At 45.0% G+C, this 21,967-nt stretch overlaps 1 protein-coding gene across 1 annotated transcript; it reads right to left on the bottom strand.

Annotated features, from left to right (window-relative positions):
- Positions 1-5,149: 5,149 nt before the first annotated feature.
- On the bottom strand, positions 5,150-14,475 carry LOC104528671 (OX-2 membrane glycoprotein). Its single transcript, XM_010172739.2, has 5 exons — positions 14,430-14,475; positions 12,431-12,766; positions 6,876-7,187; positions 6,199-6,341; positions 5,150-5,254 (listed from the first exon to the last, which is right to left on the bottom strand). Exons 1-5 carry the CDS (start codon positions 14,473-14,475, stop codon positions 5,150-5,152), a joined length of 942 nt encoding a protein of 313 aa, XP_010171041.2.
- Between the last annotated feature and the right edge of the window lie 7,492 nt (positions 14,476-21,967).

Below are 21,967 nucleotides of genomic sequence, written 5' to 3'. Positions count from 1 at the left end.
TTATACAGGGCCAGAGCCCACTGGAGAGCATGGGGCATCACCCCTCTTTGGGCTGGGATGTTAATACCAGTGACCCAGGATTCAGTCCCACTCCTTTTGCATTCTAGTCAGAAAGTTTCCAGCCCAGAGGAGCCCACAGGATGCTCAGCACTTTCTGTTGACGAAGCAGCGAGGTCTTGGTCTCCCTGTGCATCCTAAGCTAAACTCTGAGGAATGCTTTCTGGTTGTCTTGACATGGTCAGAAATTTTTACAATAAATATTTTCAGAAAGAAATGTTGAAGTTACATACAGAGGTAAATACAGAAGTATTGAGTACAGAACTGACACCTTGCTTCTATCTATAAATCCTTTCTAGAAAGGAGACAGCCTACATTTAATAACCTTAAAATTAAACTGTTCTGAATCAGATATGCAAAGATCTTCAGAAAACTATACTAGTACATTCCTTCTTTTCTCCTCTTTGTGTATAGGTTCTGGTATTTAGAGAAAAACCTTTAGCAAAGATATTACTTTTTACTCATCTGACAGTGTAATCATAATCTCACTTAGGAAAATAACTACATTCCTGTAGACAAAGAAGGCTCAAGATCTCTGAGACAAATTGGTTTCTTTAAGCTTCAAACATAAACCCTAGGTGTTTATGATGGGATGATGGACATTCTCTGATTTATTTTCAGGATAATATAAAATAAAATATTCTGACTGGAAAAAAAAATATCTAAGTTTTAGTCTAAAGGTGTGGAGGTTTTTTTCTGCAAGCTTTTCATTGTATCTTAATCTTCTATGTACAATTTCAAGTGCTCAAACAGCAAGCTGCCTTTTCTTTCTTTTTAGAGTGGTTCATATTAAAAACTACAGCTTCTAACAAGATATGGAAGTTAAAACTATGTTTGCATTGTGACTAGGTCTTAGACTGAGGATTCTCTCAGGCTTTCCAGAAATTTCAGGTGGCTTTTTTTTTCCCCCACCCCCAAAAAGCTAAGCAGCCTACAACAAAGTCCATCCGCAAAAAGCTTGGACAAGAGTTCAGTGCTTCTTTCACACGCATCTTTATATGAGCAAGGATGAAAGCAGTGGAGATATGAGAAGGCCCTTTGTATGGCTTCCAAAGTACAAGTAATTTCTGATATACTAAGAGTGAAAACAAAAATATGCTTGATTTTTATCTGCATGGTTCGGTAGTCTCATTTATGAGAGTGAAAAATGCGCTCAATTAGTGCAATTCTCTTACTTCAAATGATTTGCAGAGGCTCATTGTTGAAAACAATAGGTTATATTTTCTTCCATGTCTGAGTTTGTAAGAAATTTTACTGGTGTGGTATTTAGTAGATGAATCATTCCCCCAGGGTCATGCAACAGAGAAATTATGAATGATGCTTTCAATCTTCTGTCACCAAAACAAAATTCCTTTTCACTGTGGGAATTTAGTCCCATGCCTCTGCCAGCAGTGGTTTTGGAAAAAGAATATTCTTCTTATTTCTACCCGTGACTTGTAAAATGTCCAAGGGCAGCACTTCAGCTACATTTCAGTTGCATCTTCAGCCAGAGCTGCTGGAGTGATTCCTTTACATCTTGTTGGTTTTAGAACCAGCAACCTGGTACATAGAGAAAAATACCAACACAGTACATCTCTGAAACAGCCTGCCACACCAAAACAGGAACCTGGGCATTTTATACAGCCTGAGGATCCTTTGCTATATAACAATATATACATAAATATGAAATACACAGTTTAAAATGACACTCTCTTAAGGTCCTACATGAGTTAAAAGCTTAACCCAAGCTGGCTATGGTCAAGATCAAAGGATCTCAGAGCTGAGAGGTGCATGGTAAATAAGCCCATTTGCTTTGCAAGAGAGAGACACACTTTATCCAGAGCCAGTTTTACCTGGAAGGTGGCATTCCCACTTGCCTTCTTTCCATCTGTTAGGAAAAATGGTGCCCTGGGCTGGACAAGTTGCTTTGACGGTGTACAGGCAGGAGGTGGTCACAGGGCAGGGCTGGGTCAGACCAACAACTGCCCAGCCATGAGACAGGCAAAACACCTTAAAAAACTAGGCTTTTTCTGAGTTTTCTTTTTTGGTGGTGGCAATAGTAGCTCAGAACATTCCCACAGAATCAACTTTGAAAAGATACTCTGCTTCCATTTACTGACAAAGTTAACCTGCTTTGCAGTCCTCACATTACAACAGCAAAACAAAGCAGTCCATTCCACCTCAATTTCTTACCAGTTTTAATTTTGCTTTTCAAGAAAGACCTATTCCAAATTTGCAACATTTCATAGCCTAAATACTAGTTATTAAAATAAATACTAAGTATCTGAATAAACCCATCTGAAATATAAATTCCAAAAAATTACTGACAAATAGTGAAAATAACGGGGCAGATAAGCAGAAGATAATCACAAAGAAACCTCAGAACAGCAGTTAGGATGTTATTCACCCACAGCAAAACCATCTGATCCCCTCAGTCACATGCTTGTTTGTTCCCTGAGAGGTGGTTTGTATCTATTTTGTACTTTTTTTCCCCCCAGCTAACAGCCACTTAACTATACATAGCATACAAGCTTACACTCATTCCTTTGCTGCGTGCAGCCAAACTCCACACCACTAGCATACAGCATTTTATGGCATTGCATTTTAGTAGCTGGCTTTGTACAGTAGGAAGGTTTTAAATGTAATTTAAAATTTAAATGTAATTTTAAATGTAATTGGCTGTTCTCATTCTGATACTGCAAAAAAACCTAATTTATTAGTAACATCTTCCTTTCTTGTACAGGATTTTGCTTGTAAGCTACCATCTCCTCCTGTTTCCCTTGATCCCTAGTCCCAACATGGTCGTAAGCAGAAACCTACAAAAGCTTTTCACAATTCAACATTTGGTTAAATAATAAAAGAAATTACAGTCCCCAACATGAAGAGATATTTTCATTACTCCAAACTCTGCTTTCCCTCACTTAGGGTGATCAGCTTGTAGAAAATAATAATAGGTATCTGCCATCTTCCTGTGCTTAGAAAGGTTTCTTGCCAGTTGCCAGCTTCATGCCTTTCTCTCTTCCCTCTGAAAATCCTTCTCATCATCCATGTCCAGACTCCCTATTTCTGCGACTCACTTCTCTCTTTTAAAAAAGGCCCATTAGTCTCTCTTTTAAAAAAAGACCCATTAGTCTAAACATTAGTGGAAACCATCTTCTATAGCTCAAAAAAACCCTCTCCAAAAACCCCCTGAAGAGCAAGCATAGTCCCTGATAGGTGGCAAGGGCTGACCCTACGCAACCTCTTCAGGAGAAGTGACTGCCAGGGGCTGAACTCTGCCCTCTCGCCCACATCCTACCCCCCAGAAACCACTCCCCTACCCCAGGGAAAACCTGCTTCTCCACCTGGCCTCTTCCCCCCAAGAGGAGGAGGAAATTAAGCTGCACCAGCAGGAAAGTTTGGGCAAAATGTGGCTTCCTCCTTTGACAATTATGGGGCTCAGGAAAAAAATTCCTGATTGTGACGGTTGCAACTGGTTCCCCTTTCCCCGCACTCACCAGCTGCACTTTTACTAAGCATTAAGGAGCCCAAAAAAAGCATTTTATTCATTCTCAACTCACCCACTCACTTTCATTTTAGGTTGATTGGCCTTCTGGCTACAACTCAGCCCGATTCATCTGGGATATAAACTTGAAATAGATGGGTGAGGAGAAACCAGAGAACATGCACTTGCTCTGGGAAGCCGGGAGGTGAGGGGACAGTCTGCACCATCCATCTCTGTGCTGCCCACAAGACCACAGCAGCACATATCTGCTTCCCTGAGTCCACAGAGAAAGATTTCATAGAATCATAGAATGTATTGGGTTGGAAGAGGCCTTCAAAGGTCATAAAGTCCAACCCCCCTACAGTGAGCAGGGACATAGTTACTAGAGCAGGTTGCTCGGAGCCCCATCAAGACTGACCTTGAATATCTCCAGGGATATTCACTATTCACTCCACTATTTCTCTGAGCAAACAGATCCAATGATCTACCACCCTCATATTGAAGAGCTTTTTCTTAATACCCAACTGAAATCTACCCTTTTCTAGTTTAAAACCATTATCTCTAATCCTATTGCCCCATGCCCTTGTGAACAGTTCTTCCCCAGCTTTCTTACAGGCACCTTTCAGGTACTGGAAGGCCACCATAAGGTATTTCATGAGCATATGGTGGGATTCAGAGAATTACAGGAGAACTGCTGAGATCTGACCTATGGGTTAAAGGAATGAATTTTAGCAAAAGGTAACACACCTACTCACATGCAGCACCCACCCCCTTGCTCCCACCAGCCTCCTGCTTCCCACTACACTCACCTGCCACTGCACCATGACATACACAAAACCACCAAGAAACCCTCTGCCCCTCCAACTGCCCTTTTATTTCCCTGCTTCCTCCTGCAGGCAGGTGGGATGGCTGGAAACACAAGGCAGCTGCGATGGATTAGGGAAATTAAGAAGGGGGCTGTGGAAACTACAGAAGAAGAAGAAGAGAGGAGAAGGAAATCTTTGTGTGTCTTTTGCTTTAGCATTACTTTCTAGGAAAGGGTGGTGGAAGTTGGAGTTGGCAATTTCCTCATGCCTGATGATTTCTGGCTTGAAGCCTGTTGCTCCTGGTGCCTGGGCTACAAGTTCAGGCTGGTTGCAGTCTTGGCCAGATCTCTCGGGCTCTTTAGGGAACAGATTCAAACCCCTGAAGCTCACAGCAGTGCACTGGGCTGGTCCACGGACCTTCTGCACCCTGGCTCCTGTCAGGGGTCTCCTCTGACCCATCAGCAATGCCTCTCAGGCCAGCAATCCTACAAAATGCTGCCCTGTTTCAGACAGTCCCCTACACAGTTTTGAGCTTGCAATGTTAAAATATCAGAAAGGAATAAACAAAACTTTGAAAACCCCAGAAAATACAAAACATGAGTTTCATTATGCAGATCCACGCAGCCAGTCTGAGCCTCAAATAAATACTTTACAGCTTTTTTTTTCTACAAAACGGAACAGTAGAGTGCAACAAAATAAATATTCAGTATAAATTGTCCCTTTTTTATATCTCCCTTGGAGTGAAGTCACAGCAGGTTTGCTTGGAAGCCTGAGGTGCCATTGTAAGTAGTTTCTCTCTCGCATGCGTAGGGGGGGCAGCTGCTCAGGTGTTCAGCATCACAGCAGGGCTGGGGGACACTGCCGGAGCCCGCCTGCCCGCAATGCTGTACTGCCCACACTTCTTGGCCCTGGTACAGGCGGGAAGGACCTAATGGAAGAAAAGTTGTTTGGTTTTGGTTTTTTGGTTTTTTTCTTCTTCAAAATATATGGATATTTTAAGCGCAGGGGTAAAGATCTGGGCTGTGTGCATTACCAAATGGGTCCTTGCATCTTTCTGTGCCAGCTGAGACTAAAGTTTTCACCTTGGAACCACCACTGCAGGCATCAGCTTGGACCTAGAGGCATGGTGACCATGGAAGACACGTATCTCATTTCCTCCCACTGCTTATTGTCTTTGAAACACCCACCAAAAGTAAGGGTGCACACTCTGGGCATATCCCACAAGGAGGTGGAGGTGCCTTCAGCACAAAATCAGGCTGCAATTTTCCAAAACAATGCCACCTCACTCAGTTTACCCCCAACTCAAGCTTGCTTTCTTCACCCCCTGTGCCAGGACAGCCTTGGTGGACAACCAGCAGCACTCCAACCCCTGCCGTGGCGTGACACCTTGGGCTTTTGGCACAGAGGCAATGCTCCTCCTCTAACACATTGTTTTGCTTGAGACATGTCCTCAAAGCTGCTTCCTCCACGAGCTGCACTGGCCGTGCTGGAGGGAGGTTATTTTAGGAGATGCAGAAGAATGGTGTGAAGATACGGCCACTGCTTGCACAACTATTTTGTGCATAAATATAGCAATAGAGGGACGCTTCCCCTGCAGTCTTGTCCCTCAGAAAGTGAATGTTTTCCAGCTGCCATCACTGTTGGGTACCTAAGGGCCTGGCTGAGCACCTTCAGCTTTCCCCCTTCCAAGCGTGCTGCTGCTCAGCTGGGTGACTGGGGGCTGATCCCTCCGTCCCTCTCCTCCCTGGGTGCAGCCCAGGTTGGGCAGCATGCAGCCAGCCCCAGGATGGCCGGGCCGAGCTGGGTCCCAGCGCTGAGCCTCACGACTGGTGGGGCTGAGCCCTGCGGCACCTCGGGGAAAGGTGGACCTACCCAGCATGGCCAGGCTGGGTTCCTCTCCAGGTCACGTAGGTGCCTGAGGCAGCGGCAGAGGAGACAGGCGAGAAGGAAGGAAGTCAAGGGGACCAGCACCCCCACCGCAATGGCAATGGCCGGTGCCACACTGCTGTCTGGACCTGTGGAGAAAGCAGCAGGTACTCAGTTTGTGCATGAAAGAAAAAGAAACAACCTCAAACCCCTTTCAGACATCCCTTGGCCAGTCTGTGGGACGAGGTGGGGTGGTTGGGGGGGCACTGGGAGCACATGCCAGCACACATCCCAGCAGCACCACCAGCAGTCCCATGCTTGAGGTCTGGTGTCACGATTGGGCGTGTGGCACTCAGCCCTCTGAACCACCCAAAGCTGGCACATTGTGTTGGTGCACAAGGCTACGTGACAAGGAAACCCTACATGTCCTCAGCAGAGAGAGGGAGGCTGGGGCATGTCACGGTGTGCAGGGCACCCAACAAGCAGTAAGATATTTTATGTCACCACCCAGAGTGTGTGGAAGTCTCCCCAGCACCTCCACCATCCCTCCCTAGCCCAGTTCTGGCTGCTTTTCCAGGTGCCTCCCCCACCTAACCCCCAACTCCTGAAGGAGTTTCCTGATCTACCCCCAGAAGACATTTCACAGTCTTCTCCCCACTCCAGGAGCAGGGCTGCATACTGACCCTGCGCCAGGCTGTCCATGGGCAGGACCAGGGTCATGTTTAGAGAGGGGTGTTGGATCATGCAGGAAATGGGGTACTCCTGGAGGATTTTGGAGTGGGTGTGGGTGAAATTGCTGATGACAGTCACGGTCTGGTTGCTGAGCCTGATGTGGTATTCCCTTGGTTTCTGTTGCAAGATGCTTGGAAGGTGCCAGGTGATTTTTGGAGCGGGCTTCCCTGTTGCTGAGCAGCTTATCCCCACCACTTTCTCAGAGTCCTCAGCTTTGTCGGGACTGGGTATAAGTTTAGCCTCCACTTTGGGGTCTGAGATGGCTGCAAAACACAAAGTGACAAAAAATCCTTTACCTTCTGCTCACATTTGAGCAAAGAGCATCTGTATTGACCATTATCCTGGAGGACAACCTTGTTATCTAATCTTGCCTCCACGTCCCCAAAGCCCTGGCAGTGACAAATAAACGTGAAAGTGATCAGGCAGCAGACTGGAAATTAAGAGTTTGGCAAAAACAAAGGACGAGATGGTAGAAGAGCCCATGTTTCAATTCTGTTATTAACAGCAGCAGTGCAGCATCCCAACTGAGAAGTGGTGATTATGGATGAGTAAAAAGCAACAGGTAGTGAAACCATGAAACCGTATGTCCTCCTCTCTCTGAAAGGGCTGAACTGCTCCAATGAATCCAAATTCTTGTCCTTTTCCCTTAAATATATCTGCAGGATTAGCTCTATTACTGTTTGAGATGTGCAGGCTTGTGGACCAAAGGACTAAATACATCTCTCTATGCAAGACAGTAACAGTGGATTTGTGTGTGGTTACACCAGAGGACTTCACCTGTGGAGGTTTTGTGCTTGTGCTTCTTCCCTCTTGTGTCGGGTTTTGGGGGCGTTATGGTATCCCTCAAAGCTTTTATTAAAGGTCATCTGTTCTGAACTCCTTCTCACCCTAGGAGATTTGCGGATGCTGTCACGTTTAGTCTTAGTCAGCAAGAAGGGTGACCAGCAGGCATCATTCATGCTTACTCACTCACGTGAAGCCTGCTTCTTGATTCCTATTTATGCTAACTGTATTTGCAAGGACCAAAGAAAGGGGAGGAGTGCAGGAGGATGGGTAGAATGCCAGGGGAGATCTGAACACATAAGGACACATCTGTCCTCTGTGGAAAATTACCTATTTATTCCTTGGCTATAAAATCATACCATAATTTAGGTCAGAAAGGACCTTTGGAGGTCATGTAGTCCAAGCCCCTACTCAAAGGCAGTCTAACTAGCTCTGTTTGCTCAGGCCAAGACTATAAAGGCATGTAGCTCCATTTGGGAGTGCAATCCCCAGGTGTCCGTATGGCAGCTCACCAGCTAACTTCTACTTCAGTTCATGAGCTGGTGGCATAGGGCTCCAAACCACACTCTACTTACAGCTGCTTGTTTCTGAGAATATTGCTTTTTTTAACCATTTAAGTGCAGTGGCAATTCTAGTTTCATTCAAGTCTGAGTTAATATGAATACCCTCTGATTGAAAATGTTTCAATTACTAAATTTAGTAGCACTCCATGTATATATTACTATTTACACAGCAAAAATAACAATGGTCAGTGCAATATTTATGCTGAAATTAATTTTTGACCCAACACTAGCAAACATATCACTACCATTTAGTGATCCTACTTTTAAATAATAATTAAAAAAATCTGTTTATTCTTCTTAGGAAAAAAATATTCTTTTTTCTTTTGGGAGACAAATGAAGCTTTGGACTTGAATGAGGTGTAGAAGACAACAAATGATCCTGTGAAAGGGGGCTTGTTCTAGATGCTTAATGTTGTCTATAACGTCCTGGTACAATTCCAGATGTACCTCAGGAAGCTGCTGCATCGTCCAAGCCATAACTGCCAGAGGGTGGGAGCAAGACTTTGTATACCCTCAGTTTTGTTTTGTTTTGTTTTGTTTTGTTAATGGCTAGATCTCATTTTTTTACTATGGTTGTGCCTGCCTAGAAAAAAAAAAAAAGAAAAAGGGTATTTCTCATTTTTTGCATCACCCATAGACAGAACTCAAATCTCACAGAGTTGATTAAACCCACTAGTGTTGCTCTGAGAACAACAAGGAAAGTGTGTAGGGGGATTTCAGCTGGAACTTCTCAAAATCTCCCATGTATGAAAAGATAAGTGTCACAAACAGCCTATGTTTTGATTAATAGATGATCTCTGAACTTCTTCTTTCGCTCACGGGATGCATAAAAATAACATAACCACCTACACTCTTAACTTCAAATACTGGGTTACAACATCCAAAAACAGTAAAGGAAAACTGTCAGAGATATTTCCAGAGGGGATGAGAAAAATTGCTTAGTATCTTGGTGGGAACACATACACTCTACACCTGCTCTTCTTCTGACTAAGCAGTCCTCTCTCTTCCCACATTAGACCCCAAGGAACGATTATCATGTGGAAAAAATCCTGTAGGTTTGAGCTTCTCTTTAGCAAGTGTCTGTAATAGATGCACAGTCAAAACCCACAAGTGCTTGTTTCTGCAGTAAAGTCCTGCTACACTGCTTGAGCCCACTGTTGATGTTTGATGCACACACTTAACTGCTTCTTTTGTCTTTCATCAAAATATTTGTTTCCAGTGAAAAAGTACCAGCAAGAGATGTTGTGTGCAAGTGTTTTCTTTAGTAATTGCAGAGTGGTAATGCAAACGTTCCCATATTCGAGCTGTGTATATGAAGTATATGAGAAAAAGGGACTTCTTAATTAAGTACATCAGCTTTGATTATCTGTAATGGCCTTCTGTAATTAAAGGGAGACTGTCAGGTCATGATGGTCTTTTTGTGTTTAAAGGCTTGACAGTGGAGTCTGAGAGACTGATAATTTTTTTTAGGAATTCTAGTATGACTCGTGATGGCAGAAAGCCTTTTCCAGCCATGTGGGTGTTCACCAGCAGCACCATGCCTCGATTTCCCTGTGCATTTCTTCCACTGTGCTCGAAACTTCCAGGCACATGGTGTCATCTACAACACAAGCAGAAGGTCTCTGAAGATGGACCAGAAAATTCCTGGGGAATTTTGATACCCAGCAAGTCTTGCCCATTCCCATGTGACACTCTCCATATCTGCTCACTTGATCCCCTTCCTGGGTCTCATTCTCATCCTCTTTGGTGATGAAGGTCAGCAAAATATTTCCAAAGCAAAATGGAGTGGGAAGATGAGCAGGCTATTCAAAAGAGACCTGCCAAGCACTCTTGAAATTATTTTGTTCCAAAATGGGTTTTGCTAAAGGGTAGGAAATTTCTGCTGCTTCTTGGACTTGTTGTTTTCAGCCAGGCAGGTCTGAGATTCCTCCAGTCATACCTGTGTCTTTTTTCACAGTGTTGTATCCAGTTCTTACGCAGTTTCACTTCCCCTCGTCATGCAGCCACAGTGCCTGTCCTGGAACAGCCCCTCTTGCAAATGCTGTTGTAATTGGGCAATTACCAGTTTGTGAACTCCCTGGCAGTCCCCTCTTGAGGGCAAAGACATGGCAGCGTTTCATTTTCAGATGGTGACTCTGGCTTGTTCATCTCACCCTGAATCCCTGAACCTCGGGATATTCCTGATGGCTTCACATTCCAGCCCAGGGAGTCCTCTGGGCTTGTTCAGACAAGTTGTTCCCATCGTTATGAGTTGGGGAATAAGGGAGTAAGGCTGAGGCTTTTAAGTAGCATCACATAAATTAGCTTCAATGAAATATGCCATATGTGAACCAAAATCCTCTGGCACAGTGACAAACAGTTTATACATGGTGACCCTCCAGGATATTCTAAAGAGGCCACCATGATCTCCTTGAACCAGCCCCTGGCTGAGTGGCCCCATGAGCCCATGCTGGAGCAGGAGCAGCAAGCTCATGCCTGCCAGTGAGAGAAATTAAACCCTTCTCAGCTGATGGGTTTTTGTCGGAGAACAGAAAGAGATGCTTGTGTGTAGAAACAGAAAAACATTTATTATTTTTTTTAATAGAGCTCTGCTAAAGGATGAATCATAGCCACAAGCCTGGTGATTTTGGGCAATATTTCCTTCTCTTGGATAAAAAAAAAAATAAACAAAACAAAACAAATGTAGCTCCATGTTTAGAATTACATGATAAAAGAGAAAGGGATCCCTTGGCAAGGCACTTACATATTTTCCTGTAATGTATAAATCAGTGTTTACACTCTGAGTGACTCAGGGCTGAGTGTTTACCTTCCTCTTCGTATCTCAAATATTGAGTGAATTCTCCTAATTTCTCTTTTCTACTCAAGTTGCTTTCCCAAGAGAGAGGAAAAAGAACTTTTGTTCCAGGCTTGGTTTTCCCTTGTATTTCTCCCTCCTCTTCCCCTATTGCTTAAGTCATCTTTCCCCATAAGCCAGGGCCATCTTTTCTTCCACACAAGGACTCCTGGACACCTGGGTATGTGTGTGGGCATGTGTCTGTGTCTTTGTCAGCAGAAGGTACCAAGGATAAACAAAATACTCTGCAGGGGTCATACCACCAGCAGCAGGTCCCAGACATTGATGTTTTCTACATGGGACACAATCTTTGGCCAACGTCCCCACAGCAGAGTCAACAAGGAGAAAGTCAGGAGCTAACAGGGTGTCCTTGGGGTGTGTTTAACGTCTCAGCTTCCTCACAGGCAAAAAACAAAGACCTTCCCTCAAGAGCTAAACAGCTTTTCACTCTAGTTCCTTTTGAGTTCAACTATTTGTCTATATTTCAGCTTGTACTTGCCAGCAGATGATTTCATATGGAGGTGTCAAATATTGCCACCTCGACTCATGATTTGTTTTAACTCTCTTCTTGAAGCTAATTGAAGCTGACTTGCACAAGATGTTCATGTGGCAAAGCCCATGAGCTGTGCTGTATTTCAGCCTTTTTTTTTTTTTTGCATCCTGAGCCCAGCCTAACTACTGTCATCTTTACTATAGCTTCAAAATCAGCTTCCAGAAACTCTGGTCAAACATATGTCTCTTTGCCTTTTGAATACTTTGAATTTTTTTAAAACCAAAGGCAGAGTAAGAAAAAAAAAGGTATTTCAGCCTTTTTTTTTTTTTTGCATCCTTTTCCTGAGCCCAGCCTAACTATTGTCATCTTTACTATAGCTCCAAAATCAGCTTCCAGAATCTCTGGCCAAGCAGATGCCTCTTTGCCTTTTGAATACTTTGAGTTTTGTTAAAACCAAAGGAAGAGTAAGAGAAAAAAGTGCCTGATTTCCAGGCTTAGGAGGCGAGAGCAGCAGTGAAAGGAAGCAGAGGAGCACAGGGTTCATGGTTGTGGCAAGCCAGCTGTTGGCAGAGCACACGGCCAGGGAAACTTGGAGGAAGTCAATGGGTTACACGTCAGCTTTGGGATCTCACTGTTGTTGACTTAAAGGGGAAGAAAATTAAAGAACTTTTGAACGCTGGTTTCCCATCAGAGGTAAAACCAAAGAGGGAGGGAAAGCCAAGGAGGAAGCTTTCCCGTAGCAATTTAGCAATGACCAGTGGTCAGGAAAGGTTTTTCCCAGAGAAAATGACTTGGTCCTCAGATGACAGCCCGTATGCGATTGTGATGCCTTACCATAAACCTTGAGACACATCCTGCCGGTGACAGCCCCCAAGGGAAACGTGTTGAAAATGCACTTGTAGCATCCTTCATCTTGGAGGGTGACTCTACGAAGAGAGATGGCCGAGGCTTGTAACTCACTGTGGACAAAGCTCACATGGCTGACGTAGTCCTTCGCTATCTTTTGGCCGTTCATTGTACTGTAAGTCGCTATGTTGTCTTCAGCTCCATCCGTCTCCTTCTGCCAAGTCACCTGTAGCACATCTTCTTTTGTGACCAACTGGCATGAAAAAGTAATATTTTCTCCTGCCTGGACCGACTGGACCTTGCTGTGCATCACCTGTACAGAACCTGGAGGAGAAGCAAGTGCTGCACTCAGCATTTCTCATCACCCTTCTGCAACCCACACCCAACAGATACCCTCCTCCATTCCCTCATCCTCATTCCTGGGCAGAACAACTCTAGGGGGTCTCTTTACCTCTTCAACTATGGAGAAAATGAAAACACAGCTTGAAATAATTACCCTAAGAGTTTTGTTGGACCTGACACCTCTCACACAAAATGTCTCATCAGCTTGATACCTGTGCTGCAGACAGAGCCACCAAGAAAGGCAGCTCCAGTGTCAGAGTGACTGATTTCTGCCTGCTAAGACTGTTATCCACCCATGGAGGCATTCCCTAAACGTTCAGCCATTCTAATGCCCAGACAGCCACCAGTGCATTAGTGCTCTCTGAGCCCTCCTGCAGCACAGAGAGAAGCAAATCAGTAAAGCTGCTAAAAATGATGCTGTGTGTCACTGTCCATCGTCCCTCCACACTTGTCAGCTACTGACAAGAAACCCAAAAACAAAAAGAAAAATGCAAGGTAAGGAGGACTGGAGACAAACTACATCTGTCCTCCTGTCTCATGCTTGAGGCCATGAAGCTGAGAAGGAGCTGAGACCCTGCTGAAAGCCCATGGATGGAAAATTTCATAGCATAAGTGCCATGGTATCAAAGGTTCCTGGGGAAAAGGAAAAAAAATAATAACAAAAAAAATCAGTCTCCTCTTCCAATTCAGAGACACATGTGGAAAAGCTTTTAAGAGGACAGGCAAGGGAAATGGATGCTCCCATGTTTGACAGCTCATCTCCACAGTCCTCTTAGGATGACAGTGTTTAAAGTTTATTTGTGTACATCATCATGGAAGGGAGATCTCAGCAGGGACAGTTACAGCACTGAAAACATATAATTCAATTTATGAAAAGGAAATATCATTGCAGGTTTTAAAGAGGAGTGAGGCTGTCAGCAGTCCCCAGAGGTACACTCGTTTAATCCGCCTGACATAGCTCACTCTGGTCCTGCCCTCTCCAGGGCTGTGGCCATGGCCAGACAGATCTCTGCTGAAGACCGAGAAGTCAGCTGTGAAGCTGTGCCAGTCATTTTGCTTTTCAGAGCTCAGTAGTGCTATAGGTAGAATAAAAACCATGACTATAGCTATTTTGAAGCAAATTCAGGCTTTTCTACATGATTTTTAATTACAAAACCAAATGTGATGCACCCACACTTCTAGTAGTCTGAGTGGACACCTACAAGCACCATAATACTACAAATAATTCTATCCTGGCTAAAGCAAATCAGTGCCATGTTCTGCTTCCAATCCCAGCCACGACAGGAGAAGAAACCAAACTTCACTCATACAGGTGATTGGGAGCATTTGGACATTCACCTGGTTTATGATTTGCAAATTGTAAATGCATTTGTACACCTGTCTGCAGCTTATAAACGCACGGGTGCTACAATAAGGAGAAGATGCTGTCAAAGGCCACCAGGAGTGACATCTCTGAAGCCCCACACCAGTGCTGCAGTTGTGTGCAGTGCCACAAGTGTCCTGTCACCCCTGGCTCACCTCGGGGTTGGGGAGCAATGGAGGACACTGCAGTGACAAGCAGCCCAGCAGCAGGCTAGCAGGGCCACCAAGGTCCCTAACACCATTACAGTAACAATACGGACAGACAGACAGACAAGGGAGTTACCTGACACGATGGTCCAGATGCTGGAGAGGAGCAGACAAGCGACCATCATCTTAGCTGTGTGCTGAACGAGTGCAGCTTCCCCTTTTTTATACACTTCGCTCTCGCTCTAGGGACATTCCCCATCCCTGCACATACGGTAAGAGGCACCTCGTAAAAACCTCCTGCCCCTCCAGCACTCAGCTGAAGAACAAAAATGTCAGGGGACACGACAACAATTGTCAGAGCCAGAAACCAAAGATTTCCCAGCCGGGCTGCTAGATGGACGGGGCAACAGGGTTACAGGGTTGGGTTTTTCACAAGTGCCTTTACAATAAGGATAGGTTTTTGGAAGTGCCTAAATACAAGCCCACATTTCCAAGCTGGTTGAACATCCAGTGTTCGTGTGGGGCAGGAGGAAAGACCACTGTGGCCCTGACCTGGGCTCAGGGAAAGGAGCTTAGATCAATAGTCATGCTGCAATGTCCCCAACGTGTACAAATGTCCCCAACATGTTACTTAGAGGACCCACTTAGGGGTCTGCACCCCACGTGTAAATCAGGGGAGACCCAAGAGCTGCTGCTGCTGCAACTCTTTTCCCAAGTAAGGAGACCAGAGCAAGCCAAGCACCCAACTCAGGACCTAGGTTTTATGTTGCCTTGGGGAAAAGGCAGAGCCCTGGTCTCTCCTCCATTGAGGTTGCCCCCATTTCTGCAGGTCTGTACTCCTTCTCCAGCCCTGTCCCTCGAAAAGACAGGACCATCATCCTACATGCACACCCTTTCCTTTCTGTCCTCACCTAAGATGACACAAAAATAGCTCACACAGCAGTTTTGAGTCATTGTTCTTGTGCCTTTTTTGCTTCGTCATGTTTACGCCTGCATTTCTCTTTTTCTGCTGGCTCTGATCACGTTGCTGAAACCAACAAAATCCTTAGAACATGGGTCACTCACACACCACGCAGTGGGGCAACCAGCCAGCAAGATCTCATTTCCTAATCAAACCTGTACTGGTAAACTAAGTTTTATGTTTCTACTTTCTGATTAGGTGGTTTATATTTTTTCAAATTCTCACTACTCCAAATGAATATGTTGCATTAAAAATGTTTTCTTTTAGTTGAATCACTGCACAGATTAACTTTGAATCATGTAAATAATTGGGGGAGCCAATGGGCCCAACTCATAATGCGACAAAAAAAATTCTCAGACATGCTTACACGTAGACAGTTCCTTCTCTCCTCTCAAGTGCTAATCAATTATCTGAAAATAGAAACTGCTCAAGTATCAGCATTCCTCTAAAGCAACATTTTGGACGTGCTTTTGAGTAGGTTCAATAATTCATTCCTGTTACTCTGAAAGCTGTGATTGTTTCATACTATTGTCTTTTTCCTTTGAGGTATCATATCTCATTTTCCTTTCCTTGAGTTGTTTTCATAGTTGCATTTTCCTGCAAGATTTCTGGAAGGGCATTCTGGTCTGACCAAAAATGTGAAATCAATGAAAAATGGTACCTGTGAGGTTTGCCAGACCATTTCACAGCTATTAAACAACACAAATAGCTCCAACAGGCTGTGGAACAAGGCCCTGGCCCAAGCCAGAGGGGAAACTGCCAGCCTTGAAATGAGATTCACAAGCAAACATTTAATTTCTCATTATCGGCCTCTCAGAACTTCCAAGACTTAGAAAATAATTGAAGATTTGCTGAAACTACAGCCTTTTGCCCCAAAGCCTCCTACCAGGATGCGAGTGATGTATGCAGGGATGTCAAGATTCATTCCAGGCTTTGCTGGTATTGTCTCCTTAGCTCTGCTACAATTTTGAAAGAAAAGATTAACAGAAGAACTTCCCACAAGCTTGCAGACTCTGTTGATGAAATCACAGCTGAACTTCACCACTTAGTGATCAGAAAATGAACTGCACTTGATTTAAAGAAGAACTGCAAGTCCCGTTGATGTATTTTTCTGCTCATAGGAAATGTTCTTGTCAGCTTTAACCATTTTATTTTGTCAGAAACACTCTAATCTTCCTTCCGAAGTTCTTCCAAACAACCCTGTAAACCTGGGTGCTGCTGCAGCAAACACCTTTCAATAAAGAGCAAACCTTGAGTCTTAACAACATCCAAGCAAAGGAGAGAGATGGCTTTTGCAGTTGAAAAAATGTGTTGACTTCAAATAGCTTACAGCATCTCCTACTTGTTGAGGTAAAGAGGTGAGGTGAGGTGAGATAAAGAAGCTGGTGAGGTGAGATAAAGAACCACAGACGCTGGCTGCTCCTCAGGCTCTGCCTCTCCCCTGACAGCTCCTGATGCCTCAGGGATCCTGGGCATGCAGGGACCGCCTTCGCAGCCCAACTGTGAAGGTGTCTGCATGTGCATCCAACTGGTGCAGCATCCCCTTCTGTTCCCCCTTCCTCCAGGGCCAAGCCAAGAGCAGCAGGTGATTCAGTCACATAAGGCAGGCAGGAATGTGAGGTCCACTCATTAACCCCACTGCTTATTTTATTTTTGTGAGTGCATTTATTCAGGCAGTTCCTGATCTGTTTGTCTTTGCATAGACTTCTGGTGAATTACAGACCTCCTCCTTGCCTGTCAGTCAGATCCATGCTCTCCTGCTTCAGTTGCACAGCAGCTTCATTTCTGAGAACTGCCAGAGCTTCAGGCACTTTCTAAAGCCACTGAAAGCTTGGGAATAAATTGGGAAGAAGATAATTCTGCAACCACCACTTGAAATACCCGGTGATTCACATTCTTCCCTTCCTTTCTGCTATGCTATGATGGTCTCTCTAGTTCCCAGCAAATCAAAAAAAGATCTACAAGAATTAAGTGCACAGTCACTAAAGGACAACATTTCCACACAGCCCAAGTGACTAATGATATTGATAAATCACACAGTTGAACTTCTGGAAAATGCTGCCAATGGGAGCCACTCAGGCATAATTGTAGACTAAAACATTGTTTTGTCAACTATCAATCTAAAACAGTGTTTTTTCAACCATCCAAACCCAGTTTAACAACTGGGTGGGTGCCTACCTTCTCTGCAGTATCCAGTGCTACAACTCAAGGCATTGCCTGTAAACAGAACAAAACAGAGGGAGATGTTTTCATCCACTGGTGAACTGTAGTGAGTTTTGGAGGTTGGTCCATCAGTACCAATGGCAGGTACCACTATTGGGAAGCAACTTGTCAAATACAATTCAATGGGCCTGGCACTTTATAACATGCTCATAAATAATGCCTGTGTACGGCAAATCCCTCTACATCTCAGCTGGATTTGGAGAGCTGCAATATATTGGGGTAAAGCTGCATCTACCGACCTATGCTCCATCCTGTGTCACTGCATTGGGGTGGGATGCAGCAGGACCTGTCATTAGTAGCCAAGGGATGCTGCAGGTATAGGTTGGGGGCTGACCTCCTGGAAAGCAGCCCTACAGAGAAGGACCTGGGATTCCTGGTGGACAACAAGTTAAATATGAGCCAGCAATGTGCTTTTGTGGCCAGGAAGGCTGATGGTATTGTGGGTTATGTTAGGAAGGGTGTTGCCAGCAGGTCGAGAGAGGTTCTCCTCCCCCTCTACTCAGCCTTAGTGAGGCCCCACCTGGAGTATTGTGTCCAGTTCTGGGGTCCTCAGTACAGGAAGGACATGGAACTCCTGGAGCGTGTCCAGCAAAGGGCAACTAAGATGATTAAAGGACTGGAGCATCTTTCGCATGAGGAAAGGCTGAGGGAGCTGGGCCTGTTCAGCCTGGAGAAAAGATGATTCAGAGGGGATTTGATTAATGTTTATAAATATCTAAAGGGAGAGTGTCTAGAGGACGGGGCCAGACTCTTCTCATTGCCACCCAACAATAGGACAAGAGGCAACGGGCATAAACTGCAGCATAAGAAGTTCCACCTGAACATAAGGAAGAACTTTACTGGGTGAGGGTGACTGAGCACTGGAACAGGTTGCCCAGAGAAGTTGCGGAATCTCCCTCTCTGGAGACATTAAAAAACTGTCTGGAACTGTGCTCTAGGACATGTCCCTGCTTGAGCAGGGTGGTTGGACTAGATGACCTTCAGAAGTCCCTTCCAACCTCAACCGTTCTGTGATTCTGTGATGCTCATTTGGGCAGGGTTGCAGACAAAGCATCAAGTTTGTGCACAAGTTTTAGATCAGATGGCACAAGGGTGGTTTGTACACAGCCACAGCTGTTAATCCTTTTGTATTTTTCTTTTCCAGCAATGTACTGCAATTACAATGTGAATTAAAGCATACTTACTCCCTGAATCATCAGCCCTGCAAATTGTATTTCTGGTTCTTCTATTTTGTTTCTTCCTTGTAACTCAAGAGGAAGAAAAAGGGATAAAAAAAGACAAGAAGGAGAGGAGGAAGCAAAATCAGACTACGTTGGAAAGCTTTGGTAGCAAAGGCTTTGCTTCACTGAGGTTTGAGGGGTTTGGTTTTTACCGTTTCATTTGTCGCACCATTTCTCAGAAGAGGAAAATGGCCAGGTATGTGGTTTCCTCTTGCTGAGAACACCCCAAGTTGCTATTTCAGTTAAGGGATCCTAGAGGGAGTCCATGCTGCAACCCACTAGTCATTTCGTGGAGGCCACCAGCAGCATGCCTTTGCTGGCCCCAGCACCCCAGGAAGCCACGTCACTCATCCATTCCTCCCCTCTTCCTCTCCCACCCCTACTCGTCAGTGCTCATCTGCAGTGGAGGTTTTGGGGGTTTTTCTTTAGGTGCACAATATCTGGAAGCTGCACTCATGTGCTGTGTGAGAGATAATGAGCCTCTTTAGTCCCTGAGTTTCTCTCTGTAACACAGCCAGTACAGAAAACAATTCAGCCAAAGAGGGGAACCGTGCCAAAATTGGCTACCCAAAGGTGCAGAGATCCAGTGGAAGGATGGGAAACTGCCTACCAAAAATAAGGTATGTTCAATACCATTTTACACTTAATGACTAAACAAGAGGGCTGAGTAATTTGATAAAAAAATAAGATCAAATTGTACCTGCAATGAGTCAGACCTAAGGGAACATAGGCACCATGAGGAGCCTCTTGATTAAACAAAGGCAGCTTAGCAAGCAAATTAAGATGAACAATATCGTTCTTAGTTTGTCAAAGAGTATTGCCTCAGGATATTTTTTTGGGGGAGGTGACTTAATCCTGAGGCTTTCAGCACAGGGAGCCAGCTGAAGGGAGGAAAGCTGTTACAGGTGAGGAACACAAGGAACAGACAGTACTTGTCATCTGCTCCAGGTTCCCAGGCAGGAAAACTACACTTAGAGGTTCACCTTGCCAACTTTTATCTGTAGCACCATCTCATAAAGACAAACTTTTATATATGCTGTATATAAATAGATAAAATTATAAAATATATTTAAATGGTATATATGGAATATATAAATATACTAGAGTTATATACAACAGCGGTTAGGAATAGATGGTGAAGACAGAGGAGGATGCTTGGCAGAAGCCACCTAGGACAGGCAGGTTGCCTTTGGCACCATCTGTGCTGGAGATGCTCAGTGCAGGGACCCTGAGCACTGCTGGTCACTGGCCAGGCTGCCCCTCTGCTATAGCCAACAGGCTGCCATCGCTGCCTTCCCGGGGTTGTGGTACACAGAGGTGTTTTATCTGTCCTGGCTGGCCATAGGCATATGAAAAGACATCTGGAAAAATCAATACCACCTCAAGGTAGCAGGTGCTGGACGGCTGTCCCACCCAGGCATCCAACCCTTCTGGCCATTGCTTTGATGGATATTTGTGCTACAGCCTTGCTTCTGCTCTCAGTCTGTGCCTTTGTACTTCCAAGGGATGGTCATCAGGGTTCTCCAGTAACACCTCTTCTAGTAGAAACAACTGAAAAAACACTGTGCAGATAGATTATTTCCTTGAACACCCACAGAGAGGAAAACCCCCTCTGTTTCCCATTGTCTTCTCAGTAGATTTGAAAATAAAAAGTCATGCAACCTCTGAGTACTATACCCTGACTGCTTACGTGGTCTTCAAGAGCTCAGATGAGACGCTTGGTTGCCAAAATTAAAATGTTCTGCTTGTTTCTGAGAAGAGCGGATCCCTCACCTCCCTGCAGGTCTGCGGGTAGACGTCTAAGGCATGACAACTTTACCTGGTCTTGAGGGAAAGGGCAAAAGTCCTCAAAGCATGGAGTCTTGCTCTCAGAAGTAGTTTGAGTTGAGTCAAGGACGAAAAAATCCATGTGAAACTGGTGGGTCTTCGCTTGTGGTAGCGAGGAGGAGCAATGAGCTTATGTAAGGTCTCAGCCCCAGGCTCTTTGCTTCCAAGTTTGCTGAATCCCCATTGCTTTATGTGCCTGTGTCACACTTAGAAATGGGACTTGTGTGGCTTTTGAAAACTTTCCCGACTGTCTTTTAGGAGCAGGAATCAGGACATTGTGAACAAGATTTTCATAAAGCAGATTTTTCCTGCTAGCTGTTGATGAAGTTGTGAAACCCATAATCTCCATCAGAGAGAAAGGTCTGTTACTGGAAAAGGTGGCACCAGCACACTGCTCTGTCGCAGCCCGTGCTCATGCAGCTCCACACCATGCTTTCCTCACTTTCAAAAACTCTCCCGTAACAAACCACTGCCAGGAGAGGTAACCCAGGGAAAGCATTAACTAACTGCCCTTGCAGGATTGAGAGCAACTGCAACCCATCTTGCTCCATCTCCTGTCGATTAGCAGTGCCAGCTCACCCTGAGTTTTGTGTAGGACATCACTCCTCAGTTATAGCTGCCTAATTGCTGATGATGCTGGGTCTTTCTGAAAAACCATAGACCCTGCAGAAGTTCAGAGGGATGGAGAAATGACGAGGGTGGGATTCTTTGGTTTGTTTGAGGTTTTTTTGTTTCTTTTTTTTGTTTGTTTGTTTTGGGTTGTTGGGTTGTTTGTTTTTTTTTTTTTTCAGAAAACTGTCATTCCTGTACAGTGACTCAGTATCCTGGCAAAGCCGCAGCACTGCAGAGGTCCAGCCCCAGCCACCGCTGTTCACCAGGCAGTGCGAGAGGCAGAGGCTGAGGGTCAGCTAGGAAGGTCTCCTCTGCTCCACAGCACAGGGCAGCTCACAGTCAGGCAAAAGGAAAAGCTCAGGTTATGACATTAAAGTTGATACATATCTCATAGTAGTCAATCCACCCACACCAACCCGCTCCTGTGTTCCTAAAGGCTCTTGGTGGATGTGTGGCTCGGTGGATGTGTGTGTGACCGTACCAGCAGCATCCCACTACCTCCACCCAGGAAGTCCCCATTCAGGGACAGAAAGGGCACCCACCACCTTGTCTCTTGGCACTTTGGTAGATGCATCAGTTAAAATCAGACTGAAGACAGACTTCGTTTCAGGTGTGCAAAGCAGACCTAACAAAAATTGGAGCTCTTTATAGCAGGTGGCTTGATCACAGAATCATGGAATGGTTTGGACTGGAAGGGACCTGAAAGATCACCCAGTTCCAACCCCCCTGCCATCAGCAGGGACACCTTCCACTAGACCAGGTTGCTCAAAGCCTCATCCAACCTGGCCTTGAACACTTCCAGGGAGGAGCATCCACAGCTTCTCTGGGCAA

The sequence above is a fragment of the Antrostomus carolinensis genome, unplaced genomic scaffold, assembly GCF_000700745.2.
Source record: "Antrostomus carolinensis isolate BGI_N321 unplaced genomic scaffold, ASM70074v2 scaffold25607, whole genome shotgun sequence".
NCBI classification, from domain to species: Eukaryota; Metazoa; Chordata; class Aves; order Caprimulgiformes; family Caprimulgidae; genus Antrostomus; species Antrostomus carolinensis.
Note: the sequence above shows the minus strand (reverse complement) of the source record. Positions and strands in the feature narration are given on the sequence as shown.